The sequence below is a fragment of the Vitis vinifera genome, chromosome 13, assembly GCF_030704535.1.
Source record: "Vitis vinifera cultivar Pinot Noir 40024 chromosome 13, ASM3070453v1".
NCBI classification, from domain to species: Eukaryota; Viridiplantae; Streptophyta; class Magnoliopsida; order Vitales; family Vitaceae; genus Vitis; species Vitis vinifera.
The window spans coordinates 4,138,634-4,155,990 of record NC_081817.1 but is presented as its reverse complement, the minus strand read 5'-3'; the positions used below and the strand labels follow the sequence as shown (position 1 = coordinate 4,155,990).

Sequence of the window (17,357 nt, the reverse complement as noted above, 5' to 3'; positions counted from 1 at the left end):
TGCTGTTGCATCTGGTGCTGGCAGTAAAGATTTCATCCTTGAATCTGAAAGAAGGACAAGACATGATAACCTTTAGTTCCTCTAACAGGGTTCCAGAAACACAACGGATTGAATCAGTCAAAATTCGAACCATCATATCTCCCTCCTCTGCTTTGTGCCACATCGAAGAATCTAAAATGCCATGTCCTCCTAAAATAAGCATAGAAGAGGGAAGAGAACATATCTAGGAACCAATTTTACTGCATTCAGTCTGGCAAGACAAGCTCAGGTAAAAGCTGATGAAATTGCAAAGCTGATGAAAGAAAATGAGCAGCTAAAAATTGTAAATGAGGATTTGAAGAGAAAATCCAATGCAGCAGAAACTGAATCTCTACGAGAAAAGCAAGCTGCTCCAGAATTTCAGATTGAGAAGTCAAAGGCACAGATTAGAGAGTTTGAAGAAGAGAAGAAATGATTGACAACCAAACTACAGGTGGAAGAAAATAAGGTGGAGAGTATTAAAAAGAGCAAGTGACAAGCAACACAAATTGAAGCTTGCCACTGTCAGTGACTCTAATGGCGCTGCTGATTCTAAATTCAGGTTAAAAGATTTAAATTTGAGAGTAAATATAATGTTTCTCAATTCAATAGAACCCACCAGTGGGCTTGCTTAGTTTGACAGAACACATCAGCAAGTTAGCATCTGACCAGCATGAATAAGAATCAGTGGGCTCACTTTACCTTGATTGTCCTCTTGTTGATGATCTCCAAGTGAATCAGAGGTAGCAAGTCCAGGTATCAGAAAGGTTGGGGTAACTTAACGATGAGAGCAAGTGAAGAACCTACAGATTGCCTAATTGTTTCCAAGATTACTCACAGTTATGTTCCAGATTTTCAAGAATTCCATAAGCACTGTGGAGTAGGAAAAGTTGTTTCTGGTTATGTTTTAAATGTCAATAAGGAGCTTTAAGACATGCCAATAAACCGCCAAGGCGCCTAATGAAGGTTGTGACCTATATCTAGATGATTTTGGGATGCCCAGTTGCGGCTTCTGAACACGGACCTTTTCGAAGAGAAAACAACAACAAATTTCCGCAACAACCTCATCAGTTTCAACAGCAGTTCATTCCAAGTCAACATCAACAGAAGCCATCAGAATCAATTCCAGCAGATCTCCTCTGAAGACCGTTCTAGAGCACAATACCATTTTCCTCTTGCACCCTCCTGCTCTCCTCGTGCTTTTACGCGTTTTGAATTGTGTTTTCAAAATCGTTTTCATCCAAATAATCCTAACTTTAGGGAATTACCCCCAAACTCTTTCTAGGTATAAAATCCCAGTTTTAACATGCTATTTGCTGCCACTTTCCTTCGGGTATGCACTTTCAAAGTTTTATTTGATTTTTAACTATTTTTTTTGTGTTTTTCTTGATTTTCAATAAGCATGAATAAACTTCATAATTCCAAATCATGGAATTTATGGAACCAACTCATGCAAAATTAATTAGGGCTTTGGTGGGGGCCCGACATTCATAACACTCACTTTAATACTATTTGCTTGATATGTTGATTTTTTATTCTTCTTGATGAAATACCTGAATTCACTTAATATTTATTGTTGAGATACTCTTGTTTCTCATAGAGGAATACTAGCTTGCTATCCAGGTACGCTCTCTTCTCATCTATTTTTTTAGAACTCTATGGACTTGTATGTCATTGATGACCGTATCCATATTTGGCGTGATTCTTGAATGTCTTGATATATGCCTGATTTGCTTGAATAAAACAAATGTTGTATGATGTATCTCCAAACTAATCTCTTATGTTTTATGATAGCGCTTGGGAAGCCGTCCAGGTACGCATTTTTAACTCTCCTTAATTGTGATTTGATCTTGTTTGATATGTTATGTTTTTTGGAATCACCTAGCCTACTTAGGTATCCATGATCAACCATTTAATTGCCACGCTTCCCTTAACTTAGTCAGTAGAGACCTCTTTAGGGCTTAGAGGGGTGCTACCTCCTAGAGGTACCTTCCCAATAAGTAACCTGATCCCCGAACTTAGACTCGGGTTTTCAAAGACATGCTTTTTCCAAAATTTATGGAGTCACATTTTAGGGTTTTTCTTTCTTGTTTTATTTTCCCTTTAAAATAAAAATAAAATAGGTGGCGACTCCAACTTTTTTTCAAAAATCAATTTTTCACAAATAAAAAGCGAGTCTCGCCGATCGAGTGGGGGCGCACGTGAAAAATGCGGGTCCACAGGGGTGTCGACCAATCATTGCAATTGATTCGGCCCATATGAGTGGGCCTTATGGCGGTGCTCTATTTTCAACCACCTCTTACGATGCTAATGACTCCATGTTCCCCTTAGCCTTTGGAGTGATGAGCTCGGAAAATTATGAAGATTGGTTATGGTTCTTGGAAAAACTGAAGATAGTTGTGGGAAACAAGGAAGTTATTATTATCTCAGATAGACATCATGTTTTGCTTCGTAGTGTCCCTGAGGTGTTTGGCATTGAAAACCATGCTTATTGCTACCGTCACTTGAAGGAGAATTTTAGTAGTTTCTTGTCCAAGCATAACACACGAGGGAACAAGGGTAAAGAAAATGCATTGCAATTCCTAGATAGCATTGCGTATGGAAGGCTAGAACATGATTATAACATTTCCATGTTTGAACTAAAAAAATACAACGAGGCTTTAGCCACATGGGTAGAAGAAAATGCGCCGCACCATTGGGCCATGTCAAAATTCCCAAAACAAAGATGGGATAAAATGACTACGAACCTTGCCGAGTCATTTAATGCTTGGTTACGGATTGAAAGACATCACTCTATTTGTAACTTTTTATTGGAGCACATGTCCAAGTTAGCTTCTATGCTTGTGAAGCATCAAGAAGAGTCTAAGAATTGGAAAGGGTGTATAGGGCCAAAAATTGAAGCTAAGGTGCAGGAAAATATTGCAAAGGGTGCAGTGTATCCAGTCACACCGTTCAAGAATGGAGTATTTGGGGTATGTATCGGGAGAGCCTTGTTGAATGTAGACATTTTGAACCATACATGCACTTGTAGGGGTTGGCAAATGTTGGGAATCCCTTGTGAGCATGCCATAGCCGTCATTATTTCCATTGGTCAAAATGTTACTGATTTCGTTGATGATTGCTACAAATACCCAATGCAAGAGTTGATATATGGGGGCTCTTTCTCCGGCATAGAGACCCATGACATGCCTACTGTGGACGATGATGGTTTGGTTCAATCTATCACCGGGGAGGTGTTCTTCTCTCTAAAGCCTCCACATACAAAGCGCCCTCCCGGAAGGCCAAGGAAGAAGCGCATTGAGTCTCAATTTCAAGATAAACGGCCTGTTTATTGCTCTCGTTATCATATGTCCGGCCACAACAGAAAAACCTGCAAAAATCCTTTGCCCTAAATCTATATCTGTCTACTTATTGCATTATGCTCATCTTGTATTACTCTATTTCAACTAACTGGTTGTCACCCAATCATCGTTACTATTTGAATGTTTTGTGTCTTTCCATTCACCTACAATGTTCATTGAGTTACATTATATTTCTCTACTGATTCAGTTCTTTCAAAAAGTCCGAACTATGTTTGCACCACATCTTGTTTTAATGGTATTTACTCAAATCCCATGTATTTGGTAAGATTACATTGCTTAAGCCATTTCAACCATACTGTAGTTTGTGTTCCCATGCATCATTTGGTGGCATCATTTAATTATCCGAAAATAAATACTTTGAATGAATGGCATCATTTGGTGGCATTTTTCAGAGGCTGGTTGCTAATATCAGTGTCAGCTGGCCTGTTTCATTTAATTATCTGCATATTTGTCCTTTGATTTGAGTGTTATTTTCTCAACCGCATGGAATAATTTTTTCCCATTTCCGTAGGACAAGACGAACATGTACAAACTCCAGCTAGTGCTGCAAATAGTCCTCAATGAACGCAACAGTGTCAGAGATACAATCATGGCCGCATGTCATTTGTGAGTTCATAGTTCATGATAAGTTTCTTCCTATCTGCTGCTACGTACCAAAATGACCAAGGGTTGATTTTAGTTTGTCCAAAATTTATTAATTCATATCATGTTGTGTGCTGATGTGATTTGTTCCAATTGTAAAACCATTATTTATGTTCTATATGTGATGTATCTGATGAAGTATTCCACATCCCATTGTAACAGTGGCAGTTGGGTTATGCTGAATATGAGGACTTTATGTACAAGAATGGCCAACGTGTAAGGGAAAGGAAGAGTACCTGGTAATGCTGCTGTTGGAGCATATGGGATGCAGTCACAGCAATGTAATAGGGCTGTTCATTTTTCCTTCAATATTGTAAAGTTAGGGAGTAGGAACATGGACAACACTCAGTATTTGTTCTTTTATTATAGTTAAGGGTGCTGGTCAGTGTTGTATTGGCAACTGATTGGACAACAACTGTGATTGTAAGATGTGATCCACAGTGATAGGTTTATTATGGGGTATGGTACTAATTTCATAAGAGAACAACAAACATAGACTGGAACCTATTTGTTTGTACACTGATGCAGTTTCAGTTTATCCTTCCATACTCACATTAGTAAATTGTTTGACGACTTTCCTTTCATATTTAGTTATTGTGTAAGCTTTTACATATCATCTTCTGTTAATGTTATTGGTAAGTTGGGAGGTTTGTTTGGTTTGATTTACTACATTAGAAACAGTTTGCTGGTATACCAATAGTTTGCAATGGCACCCTTCAAATCCTGATCTACCAGGGTTCAGGACTATTGCACATTCTCATTGGCACGGGCTACTCAGGGTTCCTAAATGATTGTGCATTTTGCTAATTTTGTGCTTCAAACCATGTACAGGTTGTTATAGAAAAAATAAATGTGGTAGAAAACCAATAAATATTTGCTTCGCATGATCACCTTCCGTATCCAACCACAACCATCGTAACTTGACCTAACCAGAAAAATGAGAAAACAACAGTATGATTAAATAAATATTGAGAGTGAAAAATTGTCGGGAGAGTAAAATTTATCGAATATGGTTTAAGGTAGTGTCATGCTGCAATAGGTAATGAAATTAACTAATAAAAGTCTGAAGCCACAGAATGGCTACATTTCTCGCGGGTGCGTTAAGGTAGTACATGAGGTACATTAAGGTAGTACCTGAAGACCATTAAGGTAGTACCTTATGTGCATTAAGGTAGTACCTGAAATTTCTTATGATTACATAAGGTACCGTTGGAGTAACCTATGAGAACATAACAATGTCATGTTACAATAGGTCATGAAATTAACTAATAAAAATCTGAAGCCACAAAATGGCTACATTTCTCGCAGGTGCGTTAAGGTAGTACCTTATGTACATTAAGGTAGTACCTGAAGACCATTAAGGTAGTACCTTATGTGCATTAAGGTAGTACCTGAAATTTCTTATGATTACATAAGGTAACCTATGAGAACATAACAATGTCATGCTGCATTACATATAACAGCATGCCATTGTTATGTTTTTATAACTTACTCATTCGGTAGGTTATGTAATCATAAAAAATTTGAGGTACTACCTTAATGCACATGAGGTACTACCTTAATGTACCTAAGGTACTACCTTAAGGGACCTTAGAGAAATGATGTTCTTCTATGATTTAAGCCAGAATTAGTTCATTGCATTACATATTACAGCATGCCATTGTTATGTTCCTCTTGCTGACTCATTCGATAGCTTATGTAATCATCAGAAATTTAAGGTACTACCTTAATGCACATGAGGTACGACCTTAAGACCCTGAGGTACTACCTTAATGTACCTCATGTACTACCTAAATGGACATTCGAGAAATGTTGTTCTTTTGTCAATATTTTGTTGTGACTATTTATTTATCACAGCAATTGAACAACTATATAAAGTTTTTTATCACCATTAACAACTACATGTCATGTCCTACTATTAAATGCATGTCCATCATAATTGCATTACACATTTCATGGGGTTCAGATTACAAACTACTGGAAAATTTTCAGTAGCACTTTCAATTGCTACCATGGAAACATGCATCCAATTATCCTGATTATTCTCCTACGACCTACATGTACTTCTATTAGGCTGAAGAGAAGGAAAAAAAAATCTCATCAAACACACTGTTATCTCATAGATTAAATAATGCTTCTATGTTCTACATAACATAGTCATCTCATTCCAATATAAATGAAAGTACCTGGGCACAAAGCAGTGATATCCTACTCAAGTTAATTAACAATTCAATTTCAGTCAATCTAATGAAACAAAAGTTTCTGATTAGCCACATTGTTAGCATCCATGGACTGTAATTCTTCAAACAAATGGCTTATGCAGCGGCCCACATACCATTCATCAAATACAGACACAATGAAGTTAAAACATATCTGTTTACTACATATGGCATACAAATGGTTAGAAGCCAAAATTAATACTTTCCAATTGTATATTAACCGAATTTGTCCTGGCATTTTTCTCATCGTCATTTCAGTGTAATTTAATATCATGTCCTCTCGTCAAACACTGCCTGTTGTGCCTCATTTTTTCAGCACTTTGAGGTTGTGTTTCTCCAGTTTCTGCATTCATTTATCCATCTCCATCATTTTCTACCCCATCTCCCGAATTTTCTTCGTTCTCTACCTGGAAAAAGTCACGGAAACCATCCCATAATCAACCAATGGACCACCAACCAAAACTACAATAATTTTTTAGTGGATACCAAATAAAAGCGAACAAAACTATAGGCGACAAAGCAAAAGCAGTTACAAACATTGGCTTAAAATCCACATCTCTCATATGAAAGCAAAGTACGAATTCCTGTTAAATTAATTTATTTGTGTCTAAAATCGAATGTATTTGAAACATTTATTTATGAATCAAACATAAATGGCCAAGCTTATAAAAGCACGTTCCAAATGCAACTCAATGTGGCATACAAATTTCTTTGTCTTCTCAAGTGTAATCCATTGTAACATAATATTTTTCATATCATTTTTCAAAGTTCAATTCATAATAAATGAAAATTTAAGTTCAAAAGCGAGCTCAACAAAACTGAACTAAGAACCAAAAAACTCATAATTTTAACTACACAGGTCAACTTCGAAATTTATCACATAATACTATCTTATATGCAAAAAGGCCTGGAAATAGTGTCAAACTATAGCTTATTTACTAAATATTATAAGTGTTTCATTTTCAATGCAAATTTAGGAACAACTATTTCAGAGGGAACTTCATACTTTAAAGAACTAAGTTGAGAGTTGTGCAATTGGTAGGTCCTCCAATGAAGGAACAATAGGGTAATAATTTGACATATTAACTAGCTAACAAAAAAATCACAAGACACATCAGTTTTTGGAAAAAAATACCGTTGTCATTCAGTACCTTCCATTTTCTCCAATTTGTTAATATGCAAATTATTGTCCATTCTTGTCCAAAAACAAAACTTACCTTTATTAACTTTGTAACTTAAAGTCATGAATAAATAGCTTGACATGGCTGAAATTCATCAAAATGATCAGAAAAGGAAATTAAAGGGATAACACAACTAACTTCACTACTTACAAATGCAAAACTAGGTGTCATTCTACGAAATACCTTATTTTGACATTTTCCGGTCCGATAACCTCTCACAATCCACATGCCTGTATAATATTTCCCCTAACATTGTTGGCTTCATTAAGGAGCAATGTCACAACCATTTGCAACCTGTAAACATGCATTTTCTCCTACAAATAACATTAAAAATTATTTGCAAGTGTATACAAAATTGGAAGATATGATTAAAACATGTTGTAACGCAACACTAACCTCTGCAACTGCTTGTGTTAAGGTAGCCCCATTCCAATATTCCATGTACTTGAGTGCAAAAATACCACAGTCATACCTAGAAGACCATAACATTTGGATTATCATACACATACATCAATCGTCTAACGCATTTTAACTACAACTTTATTGCAACCAAAACTGTCATTCACAACAAAATTTACCCATTTTTTTGTTGCACTAGATCTGGCTGTACATGGACCAATTTTGAAACCTCCACATTCACATGAATTCCATGTGCATGCAATGCTCTCTCCAAAGCCATTGGCAATCGCCTAGTGGAAGCACTAATGTAGTTCCCTCTTCATAGTGGCAGACTAGAAAGGATCTCGATACGGCCAGCCGGAATGTTCAGCACATGAAGGTGCCAATGGTTATTCTGACATACGGGAATGAACAACTACATTATCAACAATTGAATTGTTAGGGTCTATGTTGATAGATATAAGCCACACTGTTAGGTAGCTATGAAAGGAGTATGTTAATGTACCATTTCACAGGACGCTACATCGTGTCCCACTATGTCAGCTTGAAGAAACATGCGTGATCTGTCAAGTATTTCTTCTTTTCTGGCTTTCGGTAAAAGACTAGCAAGAACAACCTGTTCAAGTTGGGGATTAGTTAATAATAACATAAACGAATACAATTTACTTTTACTTAATGTAATAAATAAGTCTAGAAAAGTGTGTACCGAAAATGAAGGATCGAAGTAGTGACAGCGTCGTGGATGTGGTTGGTTAGCATTCAACATGCGAGACATAACACCAATAATCTGGAAAAAAAAAAATTCGGTACTCAATTATTAGCCAAGTTTAAAGCATCTATTATTGGAAAAAAATAATGTGAATTGGGTATTCAGGAAATTGGAGGATTAGTAGCTTACAATGTTGTTCACCCATCGACCTCCATTAAGAGAAGCGAGCTCGGCCCTCGTAATAAACAGTCCGTGCATATCACATACAACCTCGCTGAAATGTCATAAAGGATTATGCTAAATCATGCAATAGAGGCATATTTATGCACATTAAATATGGTTGCAAATGAAATTCAAAAACTACCTTGGATCAGCATCTTCGTCCAAAGCAAAATCAGCTACCAACCTATCCTTATGTGATATTTTTGGGAACAGTTTAAGGCATTGTGCAACAAATGGAGATTTACAAATGGCAGGCCTTTTCACAATCCGCCTACCCGTCCGTTTATATTTGTGACTTGAGGTTGGTATGTCTAAATGGCTGTGAGTAGCTATTGTGCCAACATTTTGGACATCTTCTACACTTTCCAAGTGTGGGTAAGGATAGGATTGGTCATGAGATTCTTGGTGTAGCGATGAGGGTCCATGGTCAAATAAAGATTCATGTCTTTCAGTTGGAGAATGCGGTGCTGATGGTAGGCTGGGTTGTTCAACAAATTCTTCAGTTGAAAGCTGAATGTCGCCTGTCGTAGGAGCTGGTTCATCTTGGACTTGGGCTGAAGGCTGGGTTGGAGTAGCTGAACATCGGTATTGCGACCCAAACTGACGGGAACGCAATTCAGCAACATCTTTAGCTAATGAAGAGGCTAATCTCAACGATTTTTCTGAGTTTTCTACCATACGTGCTTGAATTACCTAAGATGGGGAGGAAAAAATTTTAAACAAAAAATCAATGACTGGAATGAGGCGAAAAAATTGCATTACTGTAGTACAACTATGCATATGTGAACTTGGCTATCAATGAAGACATTTACTACCTCAGTAGCATCATCAGAAGCCGAGGACTGCCCACCTACTGCCTGTGCATGGGAGTGGGCAGCAGATTCTGGTAGTTGTTGAGTCTGGAAAGGGTCGTTAAACAAAAATTAGAATATATTTTTTTAAATATGGAGATAACATGGATAAGAAATTTTTTATAACGAAAGAAGTGTACAATTGGACCTTACATGGACATGACCATAACCACCAAATGTGGCAATTTTAGCTGATAACCGTCTTTTGATTAGGTCATCACTCCATGCAGCAAGTAATGGCATAGTGACATCAACCGTGACGGATGGCAAATAAAATTTTGTCATGTAGAAGAGCTGTGAAATGACAGGAAAATGTAATAGTTGAAACACATTCAACAACATCTTTGAATACGGTTTAAAATAAATTATAATTTAAATGAAACTACATTAAAATGAGATAATGTAGTAGACATAATTAAAACAATAGATTCATTAAGTATTAACTGTACCTGGAGAAAAATACGGCAGCCGCGTATGTAAGTTGGCTGGTTTTTCTGGTATTCTCTGATTCCGTCCTCTATGTAATGTAGGACAAATTTTGACCAATTCTTTTGGACACCAACGTCACCGTCCCATATGGTGTCCCATAGGTCATGTATTCCTTCAAGCTTGGAGTTAGGTGCAAGTAGGGTGGCACATGCAAAAATCAAGAAAGTCTTCCTAAAGTCATCACCAATGGCCAAGTTCTCTAGATTTTGCTCCAATAGACTTATGGTGTAGGTGCGATTAGAGGTGCCTCTCCTAGTATGCACCACAATCTCCTCACCACTACATGGGATGCCCATAATATTGCCGACATCTTGTGTTGTTACCAGGACAACAACGCCGGTAGCCATATTCAGTTGATGGTAGGCAGTGTCATAATTAGAAATTATCCAAGAACACAACTCGTAGCGTAGTTCTCGACAAGCCAAGTGTAGAAGTCCTCCAAATCCCATTTCTATAATGGCGTCTCGTTTATCATCGGGAAGCCTCGCGATGACTGAAATGAATTTTTTGCCAGAACACCGTGATTTTGGCAGTTTCACCTGCAGTCAGTGGGCAATTTCTATCAGTATCAAAACATATCAATATAGGGGGAAATAAATAAAAAAATTAAAAAAATTTCAATTCAGTTTACAAAATGTATTTTGTTGGCAACCTGGCTACATGTAGCTGGGAGGTGTTTTTTTTTTTTCCGTCGAACAGTGGCCATCTATATATTAGTGAGGAATGTGTTCAAGGTATTCAATGTTAGTCGCAGACTATGCAAAGTACAGAAAGTGAATAGAATGATCAGCAACGGTAGGACCAACAGCAATAGCAAATGCCTAGGAAAACTTATTTTGTTAGGAAATAACAATTCTGATGAGATTGTACACTTCCCAAGAAAATAAAACATCTTAATACCATGGCATCCACAAAAAAAAAAAAAAAAAAAAAAAAACCATGTATCTCCACTAAGGCAAATTTTTTTTTCACTGTACATTATAGCAACACATGTGGAATATATTAAAGCCATAATTATGATCACTGCCCCTAACAAACCATTTTCAGTTTGTTCATGTCATCAACAATTACTTCCCACAAAGCAAATATACTATTTGGTTAGCGTTTTTGAGAATAATTTTATGGCATAGATACAATACAATTTTCCACTCATAAAAAGATAAATACAAAACTATACTCATCTCAAATTTAAAGACTTAGGAATGTAATGTCGTCCCCAAAACATAACTCAAAAAAAATGCTTACCAATTCTTACCTCAACAACACATTAAACGATTCAAAAATAAATAAAATCTGCAAATAAAGTAAGGCATGACCAACACTTCACAATGCTGTCACTTATTTTTCTTCCCAAATTTGTGACAAATTCATAAAACAATAACAATAACAACATACATTCAATTCTATCATGCAAAGACAAAGGACAAAATAATAACAACATACACACAATGAAATCGGTATTCAAATTTAGTAAAGCAATAACAATGACAAACGACCAAGCAAATAATATGTTTAGGGTTTAGTAGTAACTCTCATATATACCATTAAAATTGAAAGAAAATTTCCATCAACTAGTAGTAATACAAATGAACCAATTTCCCTAAAAATCTAATGACAACAGAATTCCTGGAAAGCCAAAAAAATATTTAAAAATAAATAATAATAATAATAATAATAATAATAATAATAATAATAATAATAATAATAATAATAATAATTTATTTTTTCTAAATACGAACATATCTTTAACCAAAAATAATTTATCCTATATTTCATTCTACAGAAAATGAAGTAAATATAAGAAACCCTAAAATAAAACACTTCAAACCCTAAGATATCCGCATCATCCAAACAAACCCGTAAATGAAAACTCACCTGTGATTGATTACTCGGAAAACACGCACAAGAGGGAAAATTTCAGTTTCGTTTTGAGAAACCTGAACAGAATTCCAACTTCGATGATGCAAAAACAAGATATGTCTCCTGTTTGGTTTACTTCAACGTATTGGGAAGATGGGTATCAGTTTCAGCTACTCCAGACGTTTAGAGACAAACACGTTCGACTAATCGGGATGTTAAGAGAAAAACAGAGAAGTTTGAGATTCGAGGAAGATGTGTATCAGTTGGGTTTGTTGGACGTGAAGGTTTTGGCTGATTCAGATTTGAAATAACCTTCTGAAATGGCAAGTTTTTGAGATTCTGGCTTAGGGAAAATCTTAGATTTGGTTGTTGCCAAACTAAAAGGCAGATTTAGGGCTACTGAGAGCAAAGTTAGATGTCATTTGACTTAAGGTTTTTTTTTACTAAAATGAGAGAAAGAGAGAAAGGGACACCAAAAGTCGGGTCGGGTGGTTTTTTTAAGAAATTATCAATTTTCACAATTTTTTTTTTTAAGTATGACATGGAGGCTATTTGGCTGCTGATGCATAAGACATTGAGGGCATTTTTGGAAGATAAAATTGACTCAGCACAGAGTACACAAATCTCATATTATTTTGCCCATTAATGACTGCTTTCCATATTTGAAAAACTTGGGGTTTAAATATCATATTTTTTTTAAATAAGGACCCTAAAACACAACTTTCCCTATATTTATCCCTTGATGTGTATGATCACTGACTGATGATTAGACCAGCTCAAGCCTAAGGGCATAAAACAGTGTACATATGTGTCTGTTGAATGGTTGTAATTATGGTTTCATGGAATTACTCAATTAGAAACTCACCTTTTATGGGGAGGTACCCACTTTTCTGCAGATATGGCATGGCAGCAACAGCAAGAAATGAAGAGACACTACTGGTGCGTAACACCATCCTAGGGAGCTTAAGGCTGTTGGCAACAGCCTGGGTGAAGTGCCATACAGCGTCTGTGATTAAGCAAGCGATAGGCTCCTCTGAAGGATTAGATAATAACTGAGACAAGCAATCCCGGAAAGGCGCGACGCAGTTGATGTTGAGGAGTGAGAGGAGAGCTATGACATCTGCGGTGGAGGCTTCGGTTTTAGACAAGCCGTCCGGGATTGAATGGAAGGTGAAGAGGGGATAGTTGGCAGGGTTGGGAGAGTTGAAGTGGGTGTGGATGATGGTGATAGAGAAGCCTTTAGCATGCAGAATATTTGCAAGAAGAAGCATGGGGTTTAGGTGACCTTGTAGGGGCAGTGGAAGCAGTACCAGTCGGAAACCCTTCTTCTGTTGATGGGTTTCTCTTGAGTTCTCCTTGGTGCTTGGCTGGGTGTTCTCTCAGTTTCGAAGCTGTCTAGATCTTCCCAGAAAACTTGGCCTAGTGAGTAGACAATTATGGAGGCATAATTGGAGTTAGGTGCAAACGGTGCCTATTATTTATGAGGATTGGGACCAGTTTCTGCTGCGTTCGAATTGGCCCTGGCTTCAATGGAACAAACAAAATCCAATAAATACAGGAGGCTAAAATGATCTGTTTCCCAAAGTGCTTTTTGACTTGCTTCTCTTATTGATTAATCGTTACTGCGATGCTATATAATTTTTTGAAAAGTGGAGTTTTTTATACTGTGTTTACTGGGGGGTCACACAATAGCGTCTAGCAAACAGAATATGGTTTGGGGCTTTCGATTGCCATTTACCACATTTTTCCCTCACGTGTAAGTTTTATGGTTTTCTAAAATTTGTTGACTGGTAACAGTGCATTAAACTAGTTTACTTCGCAATGATACCATGAATCCATGATCAGGAAATATTAGCAAACGCCCTTTCTCCGGTGCATGTAAACTCCACAATTTTAGTGGTTTATTTTGATAACCAATGTGGGTGCAGAACAGTCACAATTTGAGGAAAAATAGAAAATCTAGCTAATGACCAGCTTATTCGGACACCTCCTTCAAGAGAATACGCTACAACAATTATAAAAGACCATCCAGTAATCATGAAGAAGTTGCTTCAAACTGGAAGAAAAAGGATGAGATGTAACTAATCAAGTCCTCAAGGGCTTGGTATGAAGAACCACCTTGCTTTAGACAAAGATTTGCCTTCTCCTTCAGGGAAATGCATCTGTCTCTTATTTCCTGCCCTGATTTCTCCACCATTAGTCTTCTGATTGCCCCTTCTATTTCCCCTCTTTTCAGGCCATTCTCCAATTGCACCCCAACTCTCCAAACTTGGCTTACATACCGCGCATTTACTTTTTGGTCAGAAAAACAAGGCAAACAAATCATAGGGACTCCCTCACTAATACTCTCCAACGTGGAATTCCAGCCACTATGAGTACAAAATGCTCCAACAGCAGGATGAGCCAGAACTTCATGTTGAGGAGCCCATTTCACAATGTGTCCCCTTCCACCAATGGTCTCTAGGAACCCACTTGGCAGTGGTTCAAGCCATTCTGAGCCACGGATGAACCCAGGTCGAACCACCCATAAGAAGGGTTGTTTACTGTTGGCTAGTCCCCAAGCCATCTCTATAAAATCAGTTTCATCCAATCCTGCAATGCTCCCAAAGCTCACATAGACCACAGAATTGGGTGCTTGTGTGTCTAGCCAAGCAATAGAGCTATGGTCTTGGATTGATAAGGTAGTTGAAGTTGGTGAATATTTATGAAATGGGCCTATAGGGAAGATAGGGATATGAAAGTCTTGGTGGATTGTGGCTAGTGCAGATTGTTCAAGGTCTTCAAAGGAATTCCAAATGATCCCCGAGGAGGCCTTACTTTCATTGACCATTGCTGCCACTAGTTGATAAAAAGCTTCCAGCTCGCATGTATTGATCGCTGGAATATCTTTGATTCTGAGGGGAGGAAACTCTTGCAGTGGCTCTTCTAGCCTAGAATCTGAGATATCAAAAAAATAAAAAATAAAAAAAGTTAAAGAAAAGAAGAGGAGAAAGTGCAATGGAACAGGAAAGGGTAAAGTTTCTCTTTTGTTCTTTTTTTTACTTCTATATATTCCTGTTAAAATTTTACAAACCAATTTTCGAAGTTCGAAACTTTTTTCCAATCAGGCTAGAAAACGTACGGTTTTCCAAACAGGCCCTAAATCAGAAGTTCTTTTTTATACCTTCAAGCGCTCTTGCTAAGAAATGAAAAGGTCTCTTTAAAGCAGACGTTCTGTTCTCAGCTCAAAAAAATGAATCCTATCTTTTATTTTTCTCACCTCTTCTCAGCAGCCAAACCGTAGAGATCAGATGTTGTTTTGGACAAACGCAAATCGCACACAGAGACAAGAAGATTAATCCTAACTAAAACTCACATACCTTGTATAGGGAGGTAACCCTTTTCCCGTAGAAGTGGAAAGGCACCAAAAACAAGAAAGGAGGAGGCACTGCTGGTTCGCAACACAATCGTTGGCAGCTTAAGGCTGTCCGCAACGAGTCGACTGAAGTGCCATATAGCATCTGCGACCAAGCAAGCAACCGGCTCCTCCGAAACATTCGATAGCAACCGAGCCAAGCAGTCCCTAAACGGCTCCACGCAGTTGACAGTAAGTAACAAGAGAAGATGTAGAATATCTCCGGTGGAAGCTTCACCTTCTGACAACCCATCGGAGATTGGGTGAAAAGTGAAGTGGGGGTAGTCATCGGAGTTGGGGGCGTTGAAGTGAGTGTGGATGATGGTGATGGAGAAGCCTTTGGAGTGAAGAATGTTTGCAAGCTCAAGCATGGGGTTGAGGTGACCCTTCAAGGGGAGCGGAAAAAGGACCAGTCGGCGACCTTTGCTTTGTTGCAACCGGGTTCCTCTTGAGTTCTCCATTGAGCTCTGGGTGAGTGCTTGGCCACTCAGTCAAATACGCCCATGAATAGACACGACCGACCAAAAACAGTGACATGTGATTAAGCATCGGGGATCGGAATAAAAAGAGCTCGCATTTTGGTGCGTTGCGAGAATACAATAAGAAAATAATAAAATTGCCCTTTTAACTTTTATTTTTATTTGAAAAAAACTAAGGGTGAAAAGTGAAAAGACAAAAGATGTGAGTTTTCATAATTTTTCATGATATGGTAGGAGTGTTGATAAAGTAAGAGAGAAGGTCAATTTTGAAATAAAGAATAAGTTAGGCATTTTTTTTATATTAAATATAAATAAATTTTAATTTTATTTAATTTGAATTAATAGTATTAAATATTAAATTTTTATTTCTTTTTTACTTAAGTCTTAAAACAAGTTGTTCTAACATTTAAGTCATGTTTAAAATGTTTTGTTTTTTAACTTATAACTTTTTCTAAGAAAATTTGATCTTAATAGAAACAATAACTTTTTTTCACTTGTATGTTAAATCTTAAAGCAACTTAGTTTAAGACTTAAATTAGAAAATAAATAATCTCTAGATGGACTATTTGTAAAATAAAATATATATAATATAAAGATGAGAGTGAGAGAAATTTATTATGAAAAGTAGAATAATATATATATCCTCCTTCTTATGCTCTCCCTTCCGACCTTATGCTCTCCCTTCTCTCTTCTTTCTCTCTCAACATATAAACCTTTCAAGCCTCAAGTTTTCTTCAAAGTTTTCCTCCATTCTCCCATTGTAAGATATTCATCTTTTTATGTATCTATGTTTTATATTATACCTCCTATGATGGATGGTTTTTAAGTTATGTAAATTTTCAAGTTTGTTTTATGTTTTTTGTTTACCTCCTATCATGGATGGTTTTAAATTTATGTAATTAAAAGTTTGTGGTTCCTTTTCTTTAAATTTCTTATTATTTATCTTGTGTATTTTCTAACTCCTCTTCTTTGTTTTGATACCATAGACACCCTGGACAATATCATATGCAATGAAAACAGGAATTATGTCAAAATTCAAAACAAAAAAGAGAAGTTAGAAATTACACAAGATAAATAATAAGAAATTTAAAGAGAATGAACCACAAACTTTTAATTACATAAATTTAAAATCATCCATGATAGGAGGTAAACAGAAAACATAAAACAAACTTGAAAATTTACATAGCTTAAAAATCATCCATCATAGGAGGTATAACATAAAATATAGATACATAAGGAGATGAATATCTTACAATAGGAGAAGGGAGGAAAGCTTTGAAGAAAGCTTGGGGCTTGGAAGACTTACATATTGAGAGAGAAAGAAAAGAGAAGGGAGAGCATAAGCTTGGGAGAGAAAAATGAAAAATTAAAGGATGCTTACAAATGAGGATCAAACCTCCTTAAATAGCCAAAAAGATGGGACAAAGCACTGTTTTCTTTTTTACTAACTGATATGAATAGTAATCTTGTGCATGAATAGTGAATAGTGAACAGTAAAAGATGATACTGTAGCACTTTTGACATTTTCATCG

The 17,357-nt window shown here is 36.8% G+C and overlaps 3 protein-coding genes across 4 annotated transcripts; 1 reads left to right on the top strand and 2 right to left on the bottom strand.

The window, feature by feature from the left end:
- The first annotated feature begins 2,276 nt into the window (after positions 1–2,276).
- Positions 2,277–3,410, top strand: LOC132254853 (uncharacterized). The gene has a single exon (XM_059741486.1). The coding sequence runs from the start codon at positions 2,277–2,279 to the stop codon at positions 3,408–3,410; it is 1,134 nt and encodes a 377-aa protein (XP_059597469.1).
- A 2,818-nt stretch (positions 3,411–6,228) lies between these two features.
- On the bottom strand, positions 6,229–10,627 carry LOC109123622 (uncharacterized). Of its 2 annotated transcripts, none has more exons than XM_019223920.2 (11): positions 10,053–10,627; positions 9,757–9,897; positions 9,568–9,651; positions 8,895–9,445; positions 8,720–8,804; positions 8,528–8,608; positions 8,327–8,437; positions 8,001–8,236; positions 7,819–7,894; positions 7,606–7,736; positions 6,229–6,648 (listed from the first exon to the last, which is right to left on the bottom strand). In XM_019223920.2, exons 1-8 carry the CDS (start codon positions 10,539–10,541, stop codon positions 8,141–8,143), a joined length of 1,638 nt encoding a protein of 545 aa, XP_019079465.1. In that variant the 5' UTR covers positions 10,542–10,627; the 3' UTR covers positions 6,229–6,648; positions 7,606–7,736; positions 7,819–7,894; positions 8,001–8,140. The 2 variants fall into 2 exon arrangements, with proteins under 2 accessions (XP_019079465.1, XP_019079466.1); XM_019223921.2 differs by having other exon boundaries at positions 7,606–7,652.
- Positions 10,628–13,825: 3,198 nt separating this feature from the next.
- On the bottom strand, positions 13,826–16,001 carry LOC100249648 (UDP-glycosyltransferase 76B1). The gene is made up of 2 exons (XM_002276835.4): positions 15,312–16,001; positions 13,826–14,889 (listed from the first exon to the last, which is right to left on the bottom strand). The coding sequence occupies exons 1-2, from the start codon at positions 15,805–15,807 to the stop codon at positions 13,988–13,990; spliced, it is 1,398 nt and encodes a 465-aa protein (XP_002276871.1). The 5' UTR covers positions 15,808–16,001; the 3' UTR covers positions 13,826–13,987.
- Between the last annotated feature and the right edge of the window lie 1,356 nt (positions 16,002–17,357).

Excerpts from the sequence above, each read along its gene's own strand:
- LOC132254853 (XM_059741486.1), top strand. The coding sequence starts at position 2,277 with ATGAGTGGGCCTTATGGCGGTGCTCTATTTTCAACCACCTCTTACGAT.
- LOC109123622 (XM_019223920.2), bottom strand. The coding sequence starts at position 10,541 with ATGGGATTTGGAGGACTTCTACACTTGGCTTGTCGAGAACTACGCTAC. Across the intron at positions 9,898-10,052 it reads GCTGCCGTATTTTTCTCCAG|CTCTTCTACATGACAAAATT; the intron begins GTACAGTTAATA and ends GTCATTTCACAG. Across the intron at positions 8,438-8,527 it reads ACTTCGATCCTTCATTTTCG|GTTGTTCTTGCTAGTCTTTT; the intron begins GTACACACTTTT and ends CAACTTGAACAG.
- LOC100249648 (XM_002276835.4), bottom strand. The coding sequence starts at position 15,807 with ATGGAGAACTCAAGAGGAACCCGGTTGCAACAAAGCAAAGGTCGCCGA. Across the intron at positions 14,890-15,311 it reads GGGTTACCTCCCTATACAAG|ATTCTAGGCTAGAAGAGCCA; the intron begins GTATGTGAGTTT and ends TTGATATCTCAG.